The 21,340-nt window shown below is 44.1% G+C and overlaps 3 protein-coding genes across 4 annotated transcripts; all 3 read right to left on the bottom strand.

Moving 5' to 3' along the window:
* Positions 1-2,659: 2,659 nt before the first annotated feature.
* On the bottom strand, positions 2,660-6,285 carry LOC136552112 (ankyrin repeat domain-containing protein 2A-like). Of its 2 annotated transcripts, none has more exons than XM_066543655.1 (8): positions 6,132-6,285; positions 5,263-5,360; positions 4,909-5,118; positions 4,678-4,826; positions 4,420-4,591; positions 3,728-3,820; positions 3,082-3,221; positions 2,660-2,996 (listed from the first exon to the last, which is right to left on the bottom strand). In XM_066543655.1, exons 1-8 carry the CDS (start codon positions 6,139-6,141, stop codon positions 2,897-2,899), a joined length of 972 nt encoding a protein of 323 aa, XP_066399752.1. In that variant the 5' UTR covers positions 6,142-6,285; the 3' UTR covers positions 2,660-2,896. The 2 variants fall into 2 exon arrangements, with proteins under 2 accessions (XP_066399752.1, XP_066399753.1); XM_066543656.1 differs by having other exon boundaries at positions 5,263-5,362; positions 6,176-6,276.
* A 1,270-nt stretch (positions 6,286-7,555) lies between these two features.
* On the bottom strand, positions 7,556-10,806 carry LOC136552111 (UPF0664 stress-induced protein C29B12.11c-like). Its single transcript, XM_066543654.1, has 5 exons — positions 10,547-10,806; positions 9,673-9,784; positions 8,323-8,394; positions 8,030-8,250; positions 7,556-7,953 (listed from the first exon to the last, which is right to left on the bottom strand). The coding sequence occupies exons 1-5, from the start codon at positions 10,654-10,656 to the stop codon at positions 7,851-7,853; spliced, it is 618 nt and encodes a 205-aa protein (XP_066399751.1). The 5' UTR covers positions 10,657-10,806; the 3' UTR covers positions 7,556-7,850.
* An 8,615-nt stretch (positions 10,807-19,421) lies between these two features.
* On the bottom strand, positions 19,422-21,065 carry LOC136552110 (DNA repair RAD52-like protein 2, chloroplastic). Its single transcript, XM_066543653.1, has 3 exons — positions 20,574-21,065; positions 19,969-20,060; positions 19,422-19,786 (listed from the first exon to the last, which is right to left on the bottom strand). The coding sequence occupies exons 1-3, from the start codon at positions 20,593-20,595 to the stop codon at positions 19,622-19,624; spliced, it is 279 nt and encodes a 92-aa protein (XP_066399750.1). The 5' UTR covers positions 20,596-21,065; the 3' UTR covers positions 19,422-19,621.
* Between the last annotated feature and the right edge of the window lie 275 nt (positions 21,066-21,340).

The following is a 21,340-nucleotide window of genomic DNA, read 5'->3' as shown; positions in this document are numbered from 1 at the left end:
TCACTCGGGCTGAGCCTAGTAGAAAATGAAAAATTTCACCAGGGCCTGGGCGAGGGCTGCTTTATGAAACGTGCAGGCCTGGCTCCCAACCCTATGCAGGCAATCAAACAGCCCAGGTTACAACCCTGCGCGGTGGCTCAATTGATCCGGGCAAACAAACACACCCATATAAGTATTTCCAGGCCATAGTTGTGGCGGCCACTTTCATCGCCATATATTTTAGCGGTGGCGCCACACCGTGTGGTGGCTGGGCACCCAACATCCCTTGAGAGCATCTCCGACAGATTAGCTAAAAACACTTTCTAAATTTTCTGATTTAACTATTCTCTAAAATAAAACTCTCTCAAGAAAAGTAGATTGCTCCAGGAGACTCTGTAAAATTGTCTTCTCCATATTCAAACTGACCATGTCACACGGACGGGACCAGCCAGTGGATGGTTACACATTTTGCCGAATGGGTAGAGTGCGTGAATGACTCTCACCGTCTGACGTGACCAGGTGCTCAACTCCACCGCATAGCACAAGATAGTAAGGGGCCGTTTGGTATGGCTCCCAGGGCAGCTCCTGGAGCTGTTTTGCTGCTCTGGCAACCAAACGCATAGAAAGGGAACGGCTCCGACGAAGAATCTCCGGTTTTTGCGCTCTCACACGCCAGTGCCGTCGGTTGAAGCCAGAAAATCGAGCTCCCACCGGCTCTCTCTGACAAAGCACGGGCCTAGACTCTTTTTGCCCCGGCGCGGGTGGTCGAGGCCGCGTGGACGCGAGGGAGAGACGAAGCGCGGACGCGACGGCGAGGTGGAGTGGAGCGCGAGCACGAGCGCGACAGGCGAGGCGGAGTGCCTGTGCTCTGGCGAGGCCGCGCGCGTGGGCGCCGGCGAGGAGCGCGGACCGCGGGAGCTGCGAGCACGAGCGCAACGGGCGAGGCAGAGTGCATGCATGCGCGTCGGCGAGGAGCTCGAGCGCGTGCACACCGACGGAGCTAGCGGCGATGGGAAACCAGAGGATAAAGAAAGAAACGATGCGTTTCTGTGGTTGGGAGGAGGGAGAAACAAGAGATAAGGAAGGAGAAAATAAAAAGAAGAAGAAGAAGAGGGATAGGAAAATAAAATAAAGGAAAAGAGAAAAAGAAAAAAAATAAGGGTAAGAATGAGATTTTACTCTTTCTAACTACTCAGAGGAGCTATTTTGCCAAACGGTCTCTAAAAACGGATTCAGCTCCACGAGTAAAGCTGCTCCACAGGTGAAGCCACAACTGGAGCTGTTTTAACTGGAGTCGGAGCTCTACCAAACGGGCCCTAAGAGCGTCGGTGGGACTTGTGAAGTTGGGATGCTAGCGGGCTCCACTAGGGCCAAAAGGTCGACATCCAAGAGCGTCGTGCAGTAGAGGCCCGGGCCGGCGGCACTGCAGTTGGACGGGAAGGCACGCGGGAAGGGCGATCGCTGCGCAAGAATTGGCGCGGGGAGGCGGATGGCGAGCGCCTCCGGTTTGCTTTTTCTAGCGACCGAAAAGCACCGAGTACATGACTGGCTAATTTAGAATGGCATATAGAATATCTGTTGGAGATTGTTTTTTTTTCTAATACTAGCTATATTTATACACTGTTTGGATCCATAAAACTAACAACTAGTTAACTAATTTTTAGTCTCTAAACATCTAAACAGGCGAACTAATAGTTAGTCCACTAGTCATGGACTAGTTGTTAGTTCACTAGTCTACTTATAGGAGCTAATATGACTAGTTGTTAGTTCTAGTCCATCCAAACAAGCCCTTAGCTTTACAAAATGATTTAGAGATGCTCTTAATCTTTAGACATGCATGACATGGATAATCAAAATCTGATTATACGCAGATGTGAGGTAGGACGTGGCATTAACGGAATCTGTTGTTCTGGATTATCTATAATTCAAAGCGGATTATTTGACCTTTTTTGAAATTGTGAATCACGGTGCAAACACAAACATGTAAACACATTCACTTTTTCTGTAAAGTGTCTTGTAATTTAAAATGGACAGAGCAATAGGCAGCTCGATCATGGCAAGTCTACCTGGAGAGCAACCACCGATGCGCAAGCGGAGCAGGCGAGCAGCGGAGAGCAGGCGCGGCTCGACGTTCAGCTGAGGAGACTGCCTGGGCTGATCTGCGTAGAAGGTGACGCCTAGCGACTAGCGAGGCGACGTACGTGCCTGCGACGAAGAACCGATACGCCTATCTGTTTACGGCGTCGTTAACGGAGACGACACTGCCCAGGCGGCCAGGCCTAGCAATTCCATCTCGGATTCTCGGACAGCCGCAGGGGAGTGCTGTCGTCTACTACGACGGACGGGCCTGGTGTTGTGGTGGCGGCCTGTACGATCTCGCTAGCTTACATACAGCTTGTAGGACATCCGTCGCCATTTGCATACCGGTGCAGCTTGACAGCTCTGTAGGAGAACGCATCAGTTACGCGCAACAAATCCAAAATCGCTGATCGGTGATGCAGCACCAAGCTGTAAGCACCATTTCTGCCTGTACTATACCTGATAAAAACTGTTGCCCCCGGAGGCTGCGGCTGTACTGCACCGTTTGATTTCAGGACCTCGGGGCTACTACAGTCAGTCCTTTACCCCCCACGGTCCCACCCCAAGAAAACATTGAGGAAAATAGCCTTCAGAATGACTGTAATGGTTGTAATCGAATCGATTCTTGAGACAACGAACAACTGTGACGACAGATCCATATGGAGCACAAGAACAGGCCCAGGCACTTCAGACACATGGGACTAGCTGAAACACGGCATTCGCTATGAAAAGAACATCAAAATCACAAGTTACAGACGCAACCACACCAAACCGAGATAAATAAACCAATGTAACACCAATAGTTTGACGGCTTGATACACTTTAGCCTGGCGGTTCTCTATAGGAATGCGTCCTTATCTAGCAACTTGAGAACCTCATCCTGACTGTTGAGCCTGGCAACCTCGATGGGGGTTTTCCCATCCAGATTCTGGAGCGTGCTGTAATCGTCTCAACAAGTTAAGCACAAATGGCAGATTGGAATCACCAATGTTAAGAAAGAAGAAAAACAGATGGTTGACTTACACAGCGGCACCATATTTCAACAGAAGATCCACGCATTCCTTCCGACCATACCCAGCAGCGTAGTGCAACGGAGTGTTCTTGTTCTTATCTAGCGCATCAACTGCAGCCCCCGCCTCCAGGAGGATTTCCGCACACTTCAACTAAATATACAGAACATCACTCAATTAGTTGCCACTAATAAAGACATCTAAAATATGCAAATAAACAAACAGAAATGCAGCACTACAGCATGCTCCAGATTGTATTTGTGATCACACATTGAAAACTAATTCTATTAGACATGTCATGATATAACCACATGTGGCCACTAAATCAGAACACTACATATATCTAAAACTATACAACAGCACAGAAATATCACAACAAAGGATCAAAAAGTGCAGAAAATTCCTTGCAATAAAATAAAACATTTGTTAAATGAAGAAATTGCATAACACAAAGTAAAACAATTGAGCAGCAACAAGAAGCACTGGTAGAAATAAAATTTCAACCAAACAATGTTTGTTGATCAACTCATGGAACATACAAATAGTAGTGACAAATAAGAAAAAAAATAGTGGAAGTCCTGCGGCATAAGTATATTCACATTAGCTGGCATGTTGCATAATCCATTTCCCATTTAAGAAAGTTTAACAGATTCACTTACCTCACCATAGCCACATGCAAAATGTAAAGCCTTTCTTCCCTCGGCATCTTCTTCATCCTTGTCTGCTCCAGCATCTAAAGCTTTCTTCAGACCCTGTTGTGTTATCGAAATTGTAAATGCAGCCTTAAGAAAGAACGAGTACAAGCATTTAAAGGGCATAAAAAAAAAGGGCGTACCCAGTGCAGAGAGCTCCCGCTCTGTGCGGGGTCTGGGGAAGGGTGTTAGTGGCAAGCATTTAAAGGGCATCCGGGCATATAAAAGATTGTTGTTTTATATAAAAAAATGTTCAGGGAAAATATCCATTTAGAAAATAAACAGCAATTAGGAGTTTCGGAGAATTCGTTCTCCAAATGGGCCCAAATACTGCTAACCAGATGAAAAGTTCTTTCATAATTTAACCACAGATTTTCCTAATTCAAAAAAAGAGAGAGGAAAGAACTGAATTTATCAGATACAAGCATAAGCAGGATCTACTTTAATTCAAGGAATGAAGACTGACTTGCAGGATCCATACCAAATAAGCAGGATCTACAGTTTCAATTGCTCATTTACAAGCAAGACTCAAAGAGATAAACGCCCAAGAAAGCCAGTTATAACATAAATCTATCAAGAGAAACAGGCCCCAACTCACATACGTCAACGCTGTTCAATCCTTTTAGAAGTCAGATCAAAAGTCACTTTTAACTCATTACCTCTTCATCACCAACACTTGCAGTGTGATGAACAATGGACTCATCGTCGTCCCCTCCTTCCTCCTCAGTCTCTTCGGGTCCAGAGAGCACAGTGGATGCACTAGAATCTCCGGGAAGGTTAACACCCATTGCCTGGCCAATCTTTTGAAGAACCTCAGGATCATTCCAATACCTCAATTTAGTAAAGAAAATTATATCAGCAATTTAAAGCTACCAGATCTCGTGGATAACAATAGTAGACAATAGTACAACACTTACTTCACCATTGCAGATGGACCCCCATTCTCTATCTCATCAAGAATTGGCTTCAAGGATGGATCTTCCTTGATACGGGCCATCCTCTCCTCAAGCTGCTCCTTATGAGCTGGACTGGTCAAGTTCTCGAGCATACTGGACATAGCAGGATCCTGTCACAAAAGGAGAAAACATAAGGGAAATCGCCATCTGGGTATAACCCTGGCAGCAAGTGGGGAAATCAAAGCATGGTACCTGCATAAGAGCATTCCCGAGACGCTCAGCCATTGACACAAACTGAGGATTTTGCATGACTTGTTGCATTGTTTCCATATACTGTTGAGGATCCAATGCAGGGATATCCTGTTCTCCAGCGCCCTGAGCACTTTTCTGAAGTTGTTCAGCCATCTGGTTGAACACAGGGTCACTTGCAATTTGCTCCGCCATCTCTCTTATTGATGGGTCCTGCACATGACGAGCATATTAGTATATAGTAAAATTAACAAAATGAATTAAGAGGAATGTGACTCGGCCAGGAGAAAAAATATTGTACACCTACAACATAAACATCTTAACAAAACATATTAAGGCAATAGCAAGAGAGCTTACATTGAGCAAGCTGCTCATAGAAGAAAAATCAAAAGGATTGGGGAGGCCTGCACCAGCTGCTGAAGACGGCTTCTCTGGTTTTGAATTTTTGCTCTCGTCTGAAAGATAATTGCGTAGACCAAAAGGGAGAATATTAGAGATCACAAAATTATCTATTACAAACAATACACATACGATAATTACTTCTTGTAGCCTAATCATTCACACAGCCAAAATCGCATACTCGACAATCCTAACTTGTAGCAAACAATGCCCGCATAGAATTACTATAGTTCCCCTGATCAAAAAGCTCTAAGACGCATCAAGCAACAGCACAGAATGGTTCAGTTTTTTCCCCAACTAGGCCTGTATTGAGGACCAGGATATAAGCACCTTTATTAAGCTTCCATGTCACTAAGCACACTGATAAGTTTCTGTGTACGCATCATCTAATATAAATCGCTCATTATTCATAAAGCAATCAGTGAACGGAACAGTGGTAATGTAAGAAAACCGATACATGACCTACGAAATTTGCACCAAGGTAAATCCCAAATCCACCACCAGATGCCAACTACCCTCCCTCGGTCCCTCGTACTGATTCAGCACGCAGATTAATTCCCCGGCCCAGAAACGTTGTCCCCTGCAAGCAATTCCCTCCCCTGCCGCACCGATCTAAACCTATCCATACAAATCAAATGCCCCAAACAAGCAAAGAAGGAACTTAAAAAATAGAGCCCCGTGCGGATCTAAGCTGCAGGCAGCGCGCCAAGGAGTCACACGGACAACCAAATAACGCGACCAAACAAAGCACCACAACAGACAGCAGCGAGAGCTGCGGGGACTAGCGGTGCTGAGGTGGATTGGGGGCGCCCGGGGGTAGCAGTTACCGGAAGCCATGGCGGAATCGACCGGGCCGGCGAGAGGGGATCCTTGCGAGGGCGATGAGAGATTGAGAGGCGAGGGAGGACTCGGAGAGGAAATCCCTGGTGAGCTTGGCGACAAGACGAGGACTGATTAGTTTACAGTACAATTTGCTTATTTTTATTTTTTTCAGGGTATTTCCTTTTTATTAGACGCAGATGATTATTGATGGGCTAATTACCTGTTGGGCTCGTGCAATTGTGCAACAACGTAAATAAGTTGGACTGTGTCAGATCAGGCCCCGTTCACCCCAGAACGGGCCTCCATGAGCGTACGGGCTGCAGGTCCTGATGGGTTGACGACCAAAATTTTGCTAGCCAAAACTTAGGCAAGCCGAGCAGCAGTTTGGCTGATGGTTTTTGCGGCTAATAAACCGGCTGTGATTGTTTTATTACGAGAGAAAAATATTATACACCATACCATGGCTGATAAGGCATAAGGCGGACTGTACCATGGCAGCTATTAGTTTCCTACCAAATTTACTAACATCTAGTGTGCCAAATCTATGGCAAATATTTTTGCCCTAATTTTAGCATGTTTTTCTTATCAATTCTTTGGCATGGCAATTTTTGGTAGCGAACCAAGCGGGACAGGCAGGCAATGACGCCCACGGCCTTCGCCCAACCCGCTTCGGTCCAGGCAGGCAATGACGCCCACGGCCTTCGCGCAGACAATGGTGGGGAGAGGAGTGGAAGAACGTGCTCAGACCCTCGAACGTGCTCAGACCACGAGGGAAGGAGGAGCAGAAAAAAAAACTTATATATATATATAAAAACACTCAAAAGAGTGTTTCAGATCTAATATATCTAAAAAAAAAATAAAGGCTAGTTCAAACGATGGACAAAAGGACACAAAACCAAGAGTATATCAAACACCAAATTGGTCGGTCTTCTTCTTTGGACGTCCGCTGCGGGCCAGAGCCTTAAAGATCGCGCTGTAAAAACAGCAAGAAAATAACCACCTACAAACATTCTCGCTAAATATGGCACCTACGATCGCACTGTAAAAACAGCAAGAAAATAACCACCTACAAACATTCTCGCTAAATATGACACCTACAAACACCCTCACCAAATATGACTTCGAAGACTGCATAATCCACTCGGGACTGGCACTAGGGGCGATAGCGTTAGGGACCGAGGAGCGGAAGAACTGGCACAACGGCCATTTGGCCAGCATTCCACCAGCCTCGTCAGGTGATCAACATTCGCATAGATTAAACCGAGATGGTCAGTATCAGTAATATGATGATGATGATCACAAAACATGCATGTCCTGTTTCTGGCCATTAGCGACCGAATGAAAAAACAGTTTTGGTTTGTCAAACCACGATATCAACATATACACATATACGATTCCTAGTTTCCAACAAGCCCCGAACAAGGATAGATTCAGAGAAACATGAAGCACCAGCACAATAGTTGTTGCCTCAGCAATATCCAAGTCCACGGCCAAAATACAAGCAACAACTATATCCGTCCAGCAATAATATTTGAACGACAACACGCCACTGCTTATGTACATCACTTATTGAGAGAACTCACAACATTATGTACGATGTAAGGTCACTGGACACGGGGACACCCGAATATGCAAGTCAGTTGTGATAAACGGCAGGGATAGGTGAAATGCTCAAATGGACACAACAGTTAATTGAGCATGAGTTTTGCCAACCCAGCCAAGGGCTAATTCGCATCAGCTGGGCCATGGTAGTTTCTCCTCCTCAGCTGCGATTCAGGCGCAGGTTGCTGAAGGAAAATCTTGGTAGGATCATTTGGGTCAACATACCTGCGCACATATATCAACTAACATGAGTTCACAGCGGATAGCCAAGAGTAAAAGTTGTTAGATTGTGAGCACTTACGCATGACGCATCATGTCATCAACAGGAGTCTGTGCCGCTTGCAGAGGGTCCACACGCGGTGCCATGTTAGCAGCAGACTGGGCTTCAAACTGGTGGTAGCGCCGCACAGATGCAACCAGGTTCAGGAAGAGAGGAACAAAAGTACCACAGCCTCCGTCCTTGAACAAGATCTTGAAGGTGTGAGTTGAGTACAGGGCCCTGTTCTGATTGTCTGGAACAACCTGCATTGGAACATTCGATGTTAGTGACTGAATCTCAGTTGTATTCTCTGCCAAGCATTCCATCATACTCACTGGTTCAACGAATCCAGAGATGTTGTTGCAGTGAAATATGGGCTGGTTGAACTTCTCACCGTGCACAAACAACTGCAGAATTAAGCAAGGAAGAGCATTTAGACTGATATTGTGAAGAAACCATTTCTTAAAAGTCCCAACATGTAAAGTAACCCTGAATCAAGCAAAAGCACCTAGGCTTTTTTTTAAAAAAAAAAGAACCAGCACTTGAGCACCTAATAAAATGGGCTAGCCACCATGACACACGGTAGACACCACAACCACCAACAATCACCATATCGGTAGACCAAATATTCCCCATGTTGCTCGATAATCACCTAATACAGTAACAGCCCACAAGCTCACGTGCTCAACAAAAGCCAGGTTGCAAGATAAGGAAGCAACAAGCCAAAAAGGCCTTCTAAATTTAGTAAAGAAGTGCCATACCATTTGCAATTTCATTTAAAAAGCATATGGTAAAACCCCACATTGCACTGATATATAAACAATTGTTGTCCAATAAAATCCATTAAGCATTCGAGGAAATTATATTACTTTTGATGAATGCTTGATCGCTACAATGTCCTTGAATGTCTTTTGGATCTCAGTGGATGAGATTATCCATGTAGCAATACAATGTGTGATATTAGCAGGCACCACTTCAAGGAAAAGCCCTTTATAGCTAAAAACTGATTTGAACTAGATTCAACAGGGCCTTTCTTTTTACTCTTTTAGCTCATTCCATTTCTTTGTTTCACTTGGCTAGCAAGATACTACATTCACCTAGATGTTTGAGCACACATAAGCATCTGTCTTATAGGTTTTGCTTTGCCTCCAGGCACTTTGGACAGGATTGGAGAGACTATTTTCTTTGTAATAACATACTAGTGAAATGCCTCCACTATCAAGCAAATTTTATTAAGAAAAATGCAGTAAAACTTAAGAATGAGGTCAATAGTACAAGTCATCAAGATACAAAGATTAGCATATGCTGGGGACCTTCTCCTAAAACAGCATTACATACGACAAAAGGGTGAATCGTCATATCGTCATATGCGCAACATTAGCTTTGGTACCATTGCACTTTTTTTTCTATCCTTTTTTGTTTTGTGCTTTTGCCCTTTGCATTTTGTTCAAATAATATAAGAGCAGAAACAAAAAGGGCGTACCCAGTGCAGAGAGCTCCCGCTCTGTGCGGGGTCTGGGGAAGGGTGTTAGTGGCAAGCCTTACCCTCGCCTGTGCAATGCGAGGAGACCGCGACTCGAACCCGGTACCTTCCGGTCATAGGCGGTAAGACTCTACCGCTTGCAACAGGCCCGCCCTTCTAAGAGCAGAAACAAAGAACCAACTTTTAGAATGGCATTACTTACCAGTGGCATATCAAAAGCAAAGAAGTTGCCAACAGGCTTGTTGGCAACAAACACCATTCTTATATTAGACAGGTAAATTGTGCCTTTAGTTTTCACTTGACCGCCAGGAGCTCTGATTGATAATAACAAGAGAAGCAGCATTAGGAACAAATGGTTAGGTATGTTTGCCGAGAGCAACTATTAAAAAGACGAAGCTTCCAACATAAGCATAGGTTTAAGACTTATCCGGAGATTAAATCCACCTATCAAGTAAAGTGGGCAATGGGCAAATGAGATGGCAAATGATGCTCAATCTTACAAGTAAGAAGAAAAACTATTTTACTACTGTTTTTTGTACTTCTGTTGTAGCCTATGAAAGATTAATTAAATATCAACCATACGAGGATAGACAGTTTCCCCTTTCTCATATAACAACAATTCTTCCCACCCGGCGCTCCAAATTCTCTAAAAAAGTAAATAGATGAAATTGTACAGATCATACTCAAATTCACATCGTAGCTTTATTTTGCATAAACATATCGATGAAATATACCAACCAACCAGATTCGTCACCAGACGAAGGGCCAGAAGCAGGACCAATGGCCATCCGCGCCAGGACCTGCCAAGCAGAAAACCCCTCCGAGGGGCTAAATTCAGGCCGGCCACCACGCCACCTCTAGCGTACCCATCCAGCACCACCCTCGATGCTGGGCCGACTCCACGTCCCCTTCGATCCATTGTATTTGACTAAATAGTCTCCGGTCATCCCTAAATCCCCATCCGGAAACCGGAATCCATTGTAACCGACTATTTTCCACCCCAAGAAAACCTAGAAAACTAGGTCTGGCAATCCCTAAATCCTCATCGCAAAATCAGCAGGCGGGAGGTTGCTTACGACGGGATCTTGTCGACGTGGAACTCGACGCCGTCCCGGGCGAGGACGAACGTCTCGCCGTAGAACGGCACCGGCATCCCGCTCCCAAACAGCTGCGGGTTCTCGGCCATCTCTCCCTCCCCCTCTTCGATCGATCGCCGAGAGAAGACGAAGAGGACGACTCGCGTATCAGCGGCGAGTTAGATTCCGCGGTGATGCTTCGCGTAAAGGGACGGTGGGGTCGGTTGCGTCGCGCTGTGTTGGCTGGACGCGTGCGCGTTGAGCTGACCTAGCTTTATACTACCTGTGCGCGTTGGGTTTGTGTGGAGGGTTCGGTTTCTGGCAGGGGCCAGAGCATTCCAGTTGGGCCCAAATCCAACTAATCCCTCCGTACAAAAAAACATATGATCATGCGGTCACAAAACATGTAAATCTAGGTTAGTGATCAACCTTATGGTAAGACCCACTAATAAAAAAATATACATGCAATTAAAAAATTATCTTACCGTACAACCATATCTCTTATTATCAGAGCAGGAAGCTTTGGCCGTCAACCAGGCTATCCACGTCACCTAAAATCCTTCGGCCGTTCGATTTTGCAATCGACGCTCCAGATTCACTTGGCCGCTCGCTCCAGCGCAGAGCCCCCTCCACGAAAACATCGCCGTCTCTCCCCTCCTCGTCCCAGATCGCAAAAAAAAGAAAGAAGCCTCCCTTCGTCTCCCTCTCTCGGGCTCTCCCGAGGCCGCCGCCCTTCCTCATGTGAACCGCGCCTCCGCCGCCTCCGCCCCGTCGTTTCTTCCTCTCTCTCCCTCCCTCTCCCTCTCGATCTCGGCGGCGGCCGGCCGATTGGGCCGCCAGGTCTCGCCCTCCCCATCCCCTTTCTCCGCTTCGCTTTTCCTCGGTGTCGCGTCTTCGTGCGCTCCGTCCGTCCTCATCATCGTCGCCGTCGTTCGCCTCGCCGCCGGGCCTCTTCCTTCTCCCATTCAATTTGCGTGGTAGGCTGCAGTCATCTTCGCCTTCCTTTCCGTCTACGATTCCTTCTACTGTTGCTGGTCGATCCTTTCTTGGCCGCCGTGGTTTCGTCCTTCTCCATCCGTTGCTTGCTTTCTCGTTTCTATGGTTCCGTTTTGCCCTGCGCCTTCGTCCTCTCTTGAGTTCTCGCCGGTTCTTCGCGGTGCTCCTACCTCTCCGCGTCTATTTTGGCCTCCTAGGGTTCGTCACTACAGTGCGCGCCGCCGCTGCGCCGCCTCCGCCCATCGTGTTTCCCCTGCTTTTTTTGCTGGGCTTGCCCTTGTCTTGTTCGACGCTTTGTTTGCCTGATTCTTTGCGTTCCCTTTTTTTGCTTACGCATTTTCCCCTTCGTGCTCCACATGCGACGCCATGTTCACTGCTCTGTTGATGTTTGCCTTGATTGACAGGTTCGGTGCTGTCGGTTCAACGGCGCGGAGCGGTTATGTAGGTAATTTCTTGTGGCGCCGGCGTCATCCAGGAACGTCCCTCGGCGTCAGGGTTTAGTTTCTTACTCCGTGTTGATGCCTTTGCTTGCACCGTGTATGGCCACAGGTGTACCGTCTGCTGCGGTCGTCTACCTATCACCGCCACGCCTCGTATCGGTTCCGCGTCTGCTGTACGGGTAATCGCAGTTCACTGCTCTTTACAATAGACACGCTTAGCTATGGGTTTTGGTCTGTTTGTGCGCGGCTACACATGTTGCGTGCGTGCCCTGTGTGCTCACCTATGGTTGGCCTTTGCGCAAGGCCACAGGTGCTTCCCATTTGTTAAGGTGGTATCGTTAATTTGGTGGCCTTCAGCGTTGTTTTTTATCCATAGGTTTTGCTTCCGTTTGTCTGTATGCTAATGCCGTTCGATGTAGTTGTGTATTTGCTGGCGCCTTAGTGTGTACATCCACACCATATGTTCTCATGTGTTTGTTCCCATTTTGCTAGCCGTTCTCTTTCGTTACCCCTTGTCTGTCACAATATCGGCTTAGTGCTCTTCCTCCATGTGGTACCGGTACTACTACTCATGTGAGGTTCATTTTGTTCATGCATTCTGATGCTCATAGAGTCAAAGAAATGTGTGCTGCTGCTACCATGAATGCACCTGTATCTTGATGTCTGCTTCAGATGTCTGTTCATATCATCTGCCTATCGTGTGTTGATCAGCCTTACTCCGAATCAATGTTTGCGGAATGTTATCAGCTGGTTTCTCTTTACGTTGTGCCACTGCCTTCTGATTTGTGAATTGATTGTATGAGCTGGATGCGTACTATATGATTTGCATTTCATGGACCTGATTTTGAGCAACATGTGTAGTAGCTTTATTTAGGTTTCATTGCTTGACTGTAGTAGAGTTACAACTTCGAAATAGAAGATTGACAGTATTAGACTGTGGAACTAAATTGTAATCTCCCTGTTTTAAGTCACGGGCATCACATTATTTGGCTGTGCAGCGGGGTACCACCATGGAGAAGGTGCGTCGGGCAAGTCAGTTGCACGCCACCTTTTTTAGGTCTAGGTGGTCCTTCCTGCTGCTTCTTGCAGGGGCACACGCGGGCATCTTCAGCCACCTGTCACGTGGGGAGAGCAGGAACAGCACACAGCCTGACTTGAGCAAGAAGATCCAAGGAGTATGTCATTCCCTGAATCTAAATCAATTAGTGCTCCTTTCCTAACAATTTCTGCACCTTAGTATCCTTTCTGATCGACCTATGATCAAAAACACTATTACACTACCTTATTTTCCTCCTCCACTGAATTGCTAAAGTTAATTCTTTAGCTTAACTTGGAGGCATGATGTAAAACAATCTTGATTCGCATAGTTCAGTTGTTGATTTATTATATATAGCAACATATATATTCATAATAGTTGCCGAGCTATTGATTATGCATGTTAATGTGTAACATGCCAACGGGTCATCTCAAATTAAGATGGGGAAAAAGTAGGATAACTGTAGTAGGGGGATTTCAGGTGATAAATTTTTTGATAGGCAATCGAGAATGTTGCATCGCTTGTAGTTTTAGTCAGGTATGTTGTTTTCTTTTGAATTCACAGTGATCAACATGAATCTACACACTCCCTCCATTTATTGTACTAGACAATAAGAAATAATCTAATAGTTCTTTGTTGCCTTATAGTTTTGTTTTTTTTTCAAGGGAATGCCTAAATGATTTTTAAGGGGATATGTTTTGTCATATTGTGTTACTATGCACTTTCTTTTGGCAGAGAAACAATCTGCACTGCTAGGTTCCATTAATTTTCATTCCTAGACTCATATAATTTGGTCAACATGTTTACTGATGTTCTATTTAAACAACTGATTAGTACATGAGGTCAAGTTTGCTGCAGGTCAATGTCATAAAGGACAAATGACAAGAAGTTGGAGATCCAAGCACCACAACATTAACCTTTTGTTTTATTATACATGAGATGGCACAGAAATGAGATGTCGTTCTTGTCAAAGTCTTAGGATCCCTTATGACGATTCTTTCAGTTTTTTTGATGGCTCTGTTTTACATCCTGTTTCACCACCATATATGTACGCTCTTTTTTCGATATGTTACCGGTTCCAATTTTCCTCTGCAGAACTTTCAGGTGTACATGTGTACACCTATATCCTTTACTGGGTCTACCCTTGTATCCATGACAGGATGACGATGAGGATAGTGTGCTCCAGGGAGTTTCTCCTATCGTTTGGCGAGTTGGAACATTCCAAGAAGCTGCCCCTTGACTTTGATGCACCGCTTCTTAGGTCATCTTGCCTTGTTTTCTATTGCTTAGGCCTTCTTCCCAGCGGCCAGTGGGATTTCTGTTTGACGATCTTTGTCTTTCAGTTTTTGTGCATGACATATCTACATTAAACTCCTAATATTGCTTCCATGCAAAGATTAAACATGTTTTTTACTTGCGCCTTAACCAGGTGATTTGCCGGCGTGTGCGATGGCGCGCGTAATGGACTAGTCCATCTTAACTCTACACTTTTCGTGGAAGATTCTAGATGGTTTTTTGAGTTCCAGGCACCTATCAAGAAGGAGACAACAGGGGCATAGACATAATTTCACACCTTCACTAGTGTGACCTTGAAAAATGAGATTTACATATTTTGTGGGATGGATGGAGTATTAGCTTTCGCACTGCAGCTTCGTCCGCTGCACCCAGGGTTGTTTGGGAGATTTATGTCCTCTTCGTCGGTACTTCTTCAACAGTACTTTCCAGCGAACGAATATTATTTTTCTCTCATAATATTTCAGCATAAGCATCAACATAAGCTAAATTTCAGTGAAAGGCTAGATCCATACTCAATAAAATCGACTCGTAGCTAGCTTACTTCACATTAGAGTAGATTTTATAAAGCTTCTGAGGAGATGCTTAAAAAACAGTTAAGTGAAGTAAGCTCTAATGTTTATCAGGTCTGTTTGTTTCTTTTAAGCTTAGCTTAGAAGTTGTTTTTTTTTGTTTTGACTTCTGATTGTTGATTTTGACTTTTGTAATAAATTTTTAATTTCTCAGTACACTAAAAGTGAGAAAAGCTCTTCTCAATATGGTTTTTTTTTCTGTTTTTAGTTTATTTTTCTGGTAGCTAGCTTTCTAGCTTTTCAAAAATCACTCAACAACTAGCTAGACTTTTGTAAAAAAAAATCTAGCTAGGCTGTTTGTTTCAGCTTCGGGTTTCTAGCTTACAGAAGCCGGCAAAAAGCTGAGGGTCTGCTTAGTTGACTCTCAAAATTTGTCATGCTAAAGATTTGGCAAGCCAAAAGTTGGACAAAAAAATTAACATAGACTTGGCGAGCCAAATGTGAGAGTTTGTCAAGTTTTGATATCAAACCAAATACTAGCCAAAGTCATGGCTTGTCAAATCTTTGGCAAACAAACAAACCCTTAGGAGAAGGTAACCATCTAGGCTCAATGATGGATAATACATGAGGATTGAGTAATTTCTAAGAGTTAGTTATAGGAAACAAGTCTCCAATCTTTTGAGCAAAGCCAAAAGATAGATGTAAACGGTTTACGGAACGACGATGGGATCACCAACAATTTTTTAACCCTCCAAACTCATTCATCTTACAAACATAATTCCTATACTATACATATATGAATGGAGACTTACTTCAAATAAACATGTACTTCAAAAAACAGCAATCATTAATTACTACACTAATCACTATTATTTTAGCCACCAGATCTCAAGTAGTATCTCCATTTTAATCGTCTATTATTTGGCTCAATAATCATATATGTGTATCTCCCTATTTACTCGATCAAGAGCCCTTCCTAAGTGCCACCACTATCTTTGAATTTCTCTTCCCACATCCCACTCCACCTATTCATATTCTTCGCATACATGGGCTGCCACTTTAAATCCACCTTGCCAATCTTCATCCATGGAAGATTCTCCACCCAACCTCCATTATTAACTAGTGTAGCAGAAGCACTTTGCCACGGGATGCTGCCGACAATGGAGATCAATCTCCCCCACGGCATAAGGTATATATGGAAGCGATATATTGTGTCCTAGATTAGAACTTGAATTTGTGATACTATGTAAGAGGAATATAATTGCATTACTGAGCCTCTCGAGCGGTATACAAAAAGTTTACATGATTTTGGGGTTAAGCTAGTACGCAAGATCATACTCCCAACTAACTCTACTCTAGTCGTGAGAAACTCTAACAGCATGTGCGCCTAACCCTTAGCCATCTGAAACTAAATAAAGGTGGAACTCGCAACGGTTTATTCCTTTCAGTTTGTTCTTAAAGAATAAAATGAAAAGAAGCATGAGAGCTCTGCATTCATTTATAGAAGAATAGAGTGTGATAGCAATGTGTCATTTGCCTTGGTCTCCAAGGGAGTTAAACTGTACAGAAGGGAAAAAAAAGAGCATGCTTTTGGAGACGTCAAAAATGGATTAATGTTCATCATCCATTCGTGTTGTAATTCAACATCATTCCTTCTGTTTTAAATTATAAGACGTTTTTGTTTTTCTAGATACATAGATGTTGCTATGCACTTAGATATACGTTATATCTAAATACATAGTAAAAGCAATGTATTTAGAAAAATTAAAACGTCTTATAATTTGGAATGGAGAGAGTAGTAAAATATCATAATCACAAAACTAATATACTCATTTAAATAATAACCAGACTTCATCATACTCAAAAAGACAATGGTGCCCGGCGATCACATAATAATATAATATGACCGCCGATAAGGAAAAGGCAGGAGTCTGCAACATTAACAGCTAACTAAATATGATCGTCTCATGTGCACACAAAGAGACAAGCAAATAGAATCTGGCACCATGGAAGAAGGAACAAATGCACCTACACAGCTACACCTCATGAGATGAAGGAATACTACAATCAGGTAAGTAGGCAACAGCAGAATTTCCATACTGATTTCCTATCTGGATTGGGTTCATAGGGCGTGATTGGTTGCTCCGAGGTCGGCGGTCCGGGATGGTGGCCTTGTCCAGGCTCTTCCGAGCCGGCATAAAAGCATTCACCCACCTTGTTTGGTTTGGTTTAGCTTAGCTGTCCTGGATGACATTGATTCTATTTGGTTGCCCCCGTTGATCATTTTACTATATGAAGTGGTGGTAGCGTTTGTGTTTGGTTGAGCGCACGGCCTGAGGTGCGAGCACCCGTGTACCGTTTTGGTGTGGTTACCACCAGCTATTGCAGAATGAAGAACAATAGAAGGAAACAGAGATAACTTTGCCTCAGTTCAACAAGCTTGGCATTGACAATGACCTTGGAGCTTCTAATGACATAAGTAAACCTGACAATAGTACTCCCAGCAAATCATGAGCAACAAAAGTCACAGTTCCTCACAAGGTCATTGTCTTTACACGTGTTCATGATATTTTGAAACCACCACAGGCAATATAAAATAATTTGAGGCACCTACAACAATGCTTAGCAATGAAAAAGACAAGCACCATCAAAAGAAACGACTGAACCAAAGCAATAGCCAGTAACCAAGGTATTTTAGGGCTTGATTGGTTGCCCGAAGCACTGCAAGGAGGTTTCACAAACACTTGTAGCAGCAGTTTGCAAAACCAGATACCTAAGCATGGCATGTAGGCCATGTTGCATAGACCCCAGGCTCCTTTCCCCGATAGACAACGTACCAAGCCATGTGCTCTTTAAAAAAACACATAAAACCAAGTATAAGATGTTGATAAGATGAGGGTTAGTTCAACCGATATACCAATCGATTTACCTCAGATTTAATTGCCATCTCATTTGACCTTGCACTTGGAACTTAAGGAACATAGACAACATCAAATCTCAAACAGATAGTACAAACCCAACATCATGACAGGCAAGGAACCATAAGTAGAAGATAGAAGAAATAATCCTCTAGTACCTCACAAGTCCAAGGTCGTTAGTTTTTATAATCCATTACTCAAACCGGCACTGTTATCATCATAGGCATGAAAAAAAATCTCACAATTGTACCAGCCTCAGTCAAGATAGAAATTATCGCTTGGAGGAATTTGGATGGTTTGAAGGAATACTGGAGGAATTTGTGAGAGAAAAACACTGTTCCGGATGAAAAAAGAAGCGGATCAAGCCGGGTTTAAGGGCACGTAAACGGGGCCTAGAAACAATGCAGGCCTCAACTAACTGCAAACAAACTTGAGAACATATGCAATCATCCCATGTCGCAAATAAGAACACAAATGTGGAGAGGCAAGTTCATGGCTGCCATGGAAGCGTGGAACACAATAAAGCAGCAACATGAATAATAAGCACAGCCACCTCAGATTGCATCTTCACAGGTACTCTAGCAAGACTTGAGTACCATCATTTGCTCCTATGTAGTCCTAAATCAACAAAACATAAGTGCAAGTGGCACAGTGCACATCATCAGATTCATAGATGTATCTAAGGTTGTTCATCCTCTATTTGTCCCTCTTAGCCATGGGATTATAGGTGACTGAGCGGGAATCTTCAACTCTCCTCCTAAACCACATGAAAAACCAAGCAGCCACTGCAACAACCACAGCAGCGGCAGCCCTGCGCCTAGCTTCAAAGACCATGTCTACCAACAGGATGGAGGCAACATTAGAAAGGGGGCATGCAACATAGGTGTGTACTGCTTAGCAAGCAAAAATCAGACAAAATGAACTATGAAAGACGCGGCTGCCACACCAAAGGGTGCTCCTCCAGCGTATATTATTATACAATCAACATCACTGACCTCTAGGCACTTTGCTCAGTGTGTACAACAAAATATGCATCAGCATGTACAAGATCTACAGAAAATATGAGGTATACACCAAATACGAAGCATCATGTACAGATCTGAGCTAGAAACAGGTAAATCAGGTATAGCATCGCACTGATCTGAGGATGTCAAACCAAGAACCCTAATTTCTTGGCATTGCAAGCAAAATCCACAGACAAATCAACAAAATTGAGACTGAAGAAGGAGGGGAAGAGCGCAGGTGGCATATACCATCGAAGCGCCGGAGGACCGAGAGAAATTCGCCGGCGGTGATCGCCTCGGTAAGGCTACCGAGGTCGAGGGGGAGCTAGAGGGGAGTTCGCACTAGAGCTATGGCAGAAGGAGAGGCGAAGAGTGAGGGCGGCAACCCTAGCCGCGACCCGCGCGCGCGCTTTTATCGCCAGGACAACCTCATCTCCCGCGCTCTCCGAAAAGGTTCCCGCCAAGCACCGCGCGGGCCTGCACCGAGAGGGAAGTGGGGATCGAGAAGACGGCGCCGTCCGGGATGGAGGAGGGCATCTGCACGAGAGGAAGCAGGAGAAAAGTACGAGTAGAGCATCCAAACACGGGCGAAATGCACCAAAAGATACGGGATGGGCCATATAACGACCCAGTTCGGACAACCCATCACGCTGATAGGTTCTTGTAGGATGGCATCGAGCCACCAACGAGAACAACAGAAACAAGTTACGGCCTTCTTTTTACCTACAATCACATTCAGGTGGAAGCATGCCTTGTCGCTTGTGATATGAATATGATACTACGCAAAGAGCAAAAATTGATTCTGGACACGAAGTTCTCCAGGGGCATATCCTGCGCACGTTGCAACTTATGACCAGCTCTGATGCAGACTGAGCCTCAATGGAAGTGGTCGTCGTGATGAGTATCATCCTGGTGGTACAGGTACAGGCTAAAACCAAACCGCGCGCAGGCTTTGCAGAATGCAGCTTCCTCCGCGGCGGCAACAGCATCTTCCCTGCGCCCCTCATGGACCTGTGCTGTACCCGTGGCATCTCTGTATGCCTACACCCACAAAGATGCAAGTACACTAGTTGATAAAGATGTTTTTTTTCCAATGTATTCTAGTTGGTCTAAAAAGAAAGAAAAAAAGATGACGCAGTTAGGCCATGTAACTTGAAATTGCCACTTTAAATTTGCATCAGTACAACAGGACCACAATGAAAGATGATAAAACAAATGGGTACCTCTCCATCAGTTCCTTTAAGTATCACTCGATATACCACGGTTACAGTTCCATTCTCAGAATAAATAACGTCACGAACTTCTCCACACCAACCTGAAAATAGGAATTATCAGTGACTTCTCTGAACACAGACAGGTGCTTTTGCAAGAAACCAGCACCTAGCTATACAGCTGCACAATTTTTTGAGAGAGCACATATGTTTGTTATTCCATTGTCTCCAGTCATAACAGTTCAGATATCCAACAGACATGCATTTAAAACATCTAAGCAATAGTTTAGACAAGCAATGACTTAATGGGGTAAAACATTACATAAACATCTACAATGACTGTGAAGTGGAGAAAGCTATCTTCAGTTCTCTAAAACAAGTGTGGCATGGTATAAGGCTATAAGCTAGTTATTTGCACAGCTGAGCACGAAATCTATGAACACACTAAATAACAATAACATGCATCCAAAACACAAGCTTGAAGAACCAGTGTTGTATGATTAAGCCATAAGCGAGCAATTAATAACTACTCTAAAATCAAATTAGCAGGGGGGAATCAAATTTCTGCTAATTGAAAACAAATCATAAAACGGTTTCAAATCCTAAAGAGAACTCACCTGGTGCGTAAAAGCTAAGCATTCTGTTGGCATGGTACCTGCACAATCAAGATGCAATCAGTATCAGTATCCTTGAGCATGGCACATTCTTGCCTATTAATTGAGAGATAAGCATCAGACAAATACTTAAATAAGTGAAAAACCTTCTTGTATGTAAAGAGAGAAACCATGTTAATACTTAGCACAAGTAGTGTCAAGTGTAAATGATTGTGCTGTGTGTTAATTCATTCTTGAACAGTCCCTTGTCATCACAACCAAGGACATATATACCTACAGCCTTGCATATCAAGAGAATAGAAGCAGTGTTGGATGACCAAAGTAATTATGCATCCAGCAAATACACACTCATGACAGAAGAAATGCTATGATGTAACACAAGTAGACAGGACGACTGGTTCAGCATGGAGAATGTGGATGTACATATTAACAACATTTTATCCATGTGTTATGAAATGGAAGAAAGTAGAATCATATACTATTTAATTTTATTTACTGGCTGAAGAGATCGATGGCTAGACCAATGATAAAGAGGTTGAACTGAGTAGGACAGTTTATATCAAGCTAATTTTAGGCTTGTGTAGTTATATATGGCACCACATTAAAATTTGTACAGTGAAAAAAATGAAGACATGGTTTTTTAAGACCAACCCCAAAAGATCAGCTTCAATCGAGGTAGGTTGATTTGAAAAGGTCGATATGACCAGGCATAGATTCCAAGGTCAGAGAGATCCCTTTTAATAAACTAAACAAAAGAACAGCGACCCAGC

This window comes from Miscanthus floridulus, chromosome 4, assembly GCF_019320115.1.
Source record: "Miscanthus floridulus cultivar M001 chromosome 4, ASM1932011v1, whole genome shotgun sequence".
In the NCBI taxonomy this organism is placed as follows: domain Eukaryota; kingdom Viridiplantae; phylum Streptophyta; class Magnoliopsida; order Poales; family Poaceae; genus Miscanthus; species Miscanthus floridulus.
Note: the sequence above shows the minus strand (reverse complement) of the source record. Positions and strands in the feature narration are given on the sequence as shown.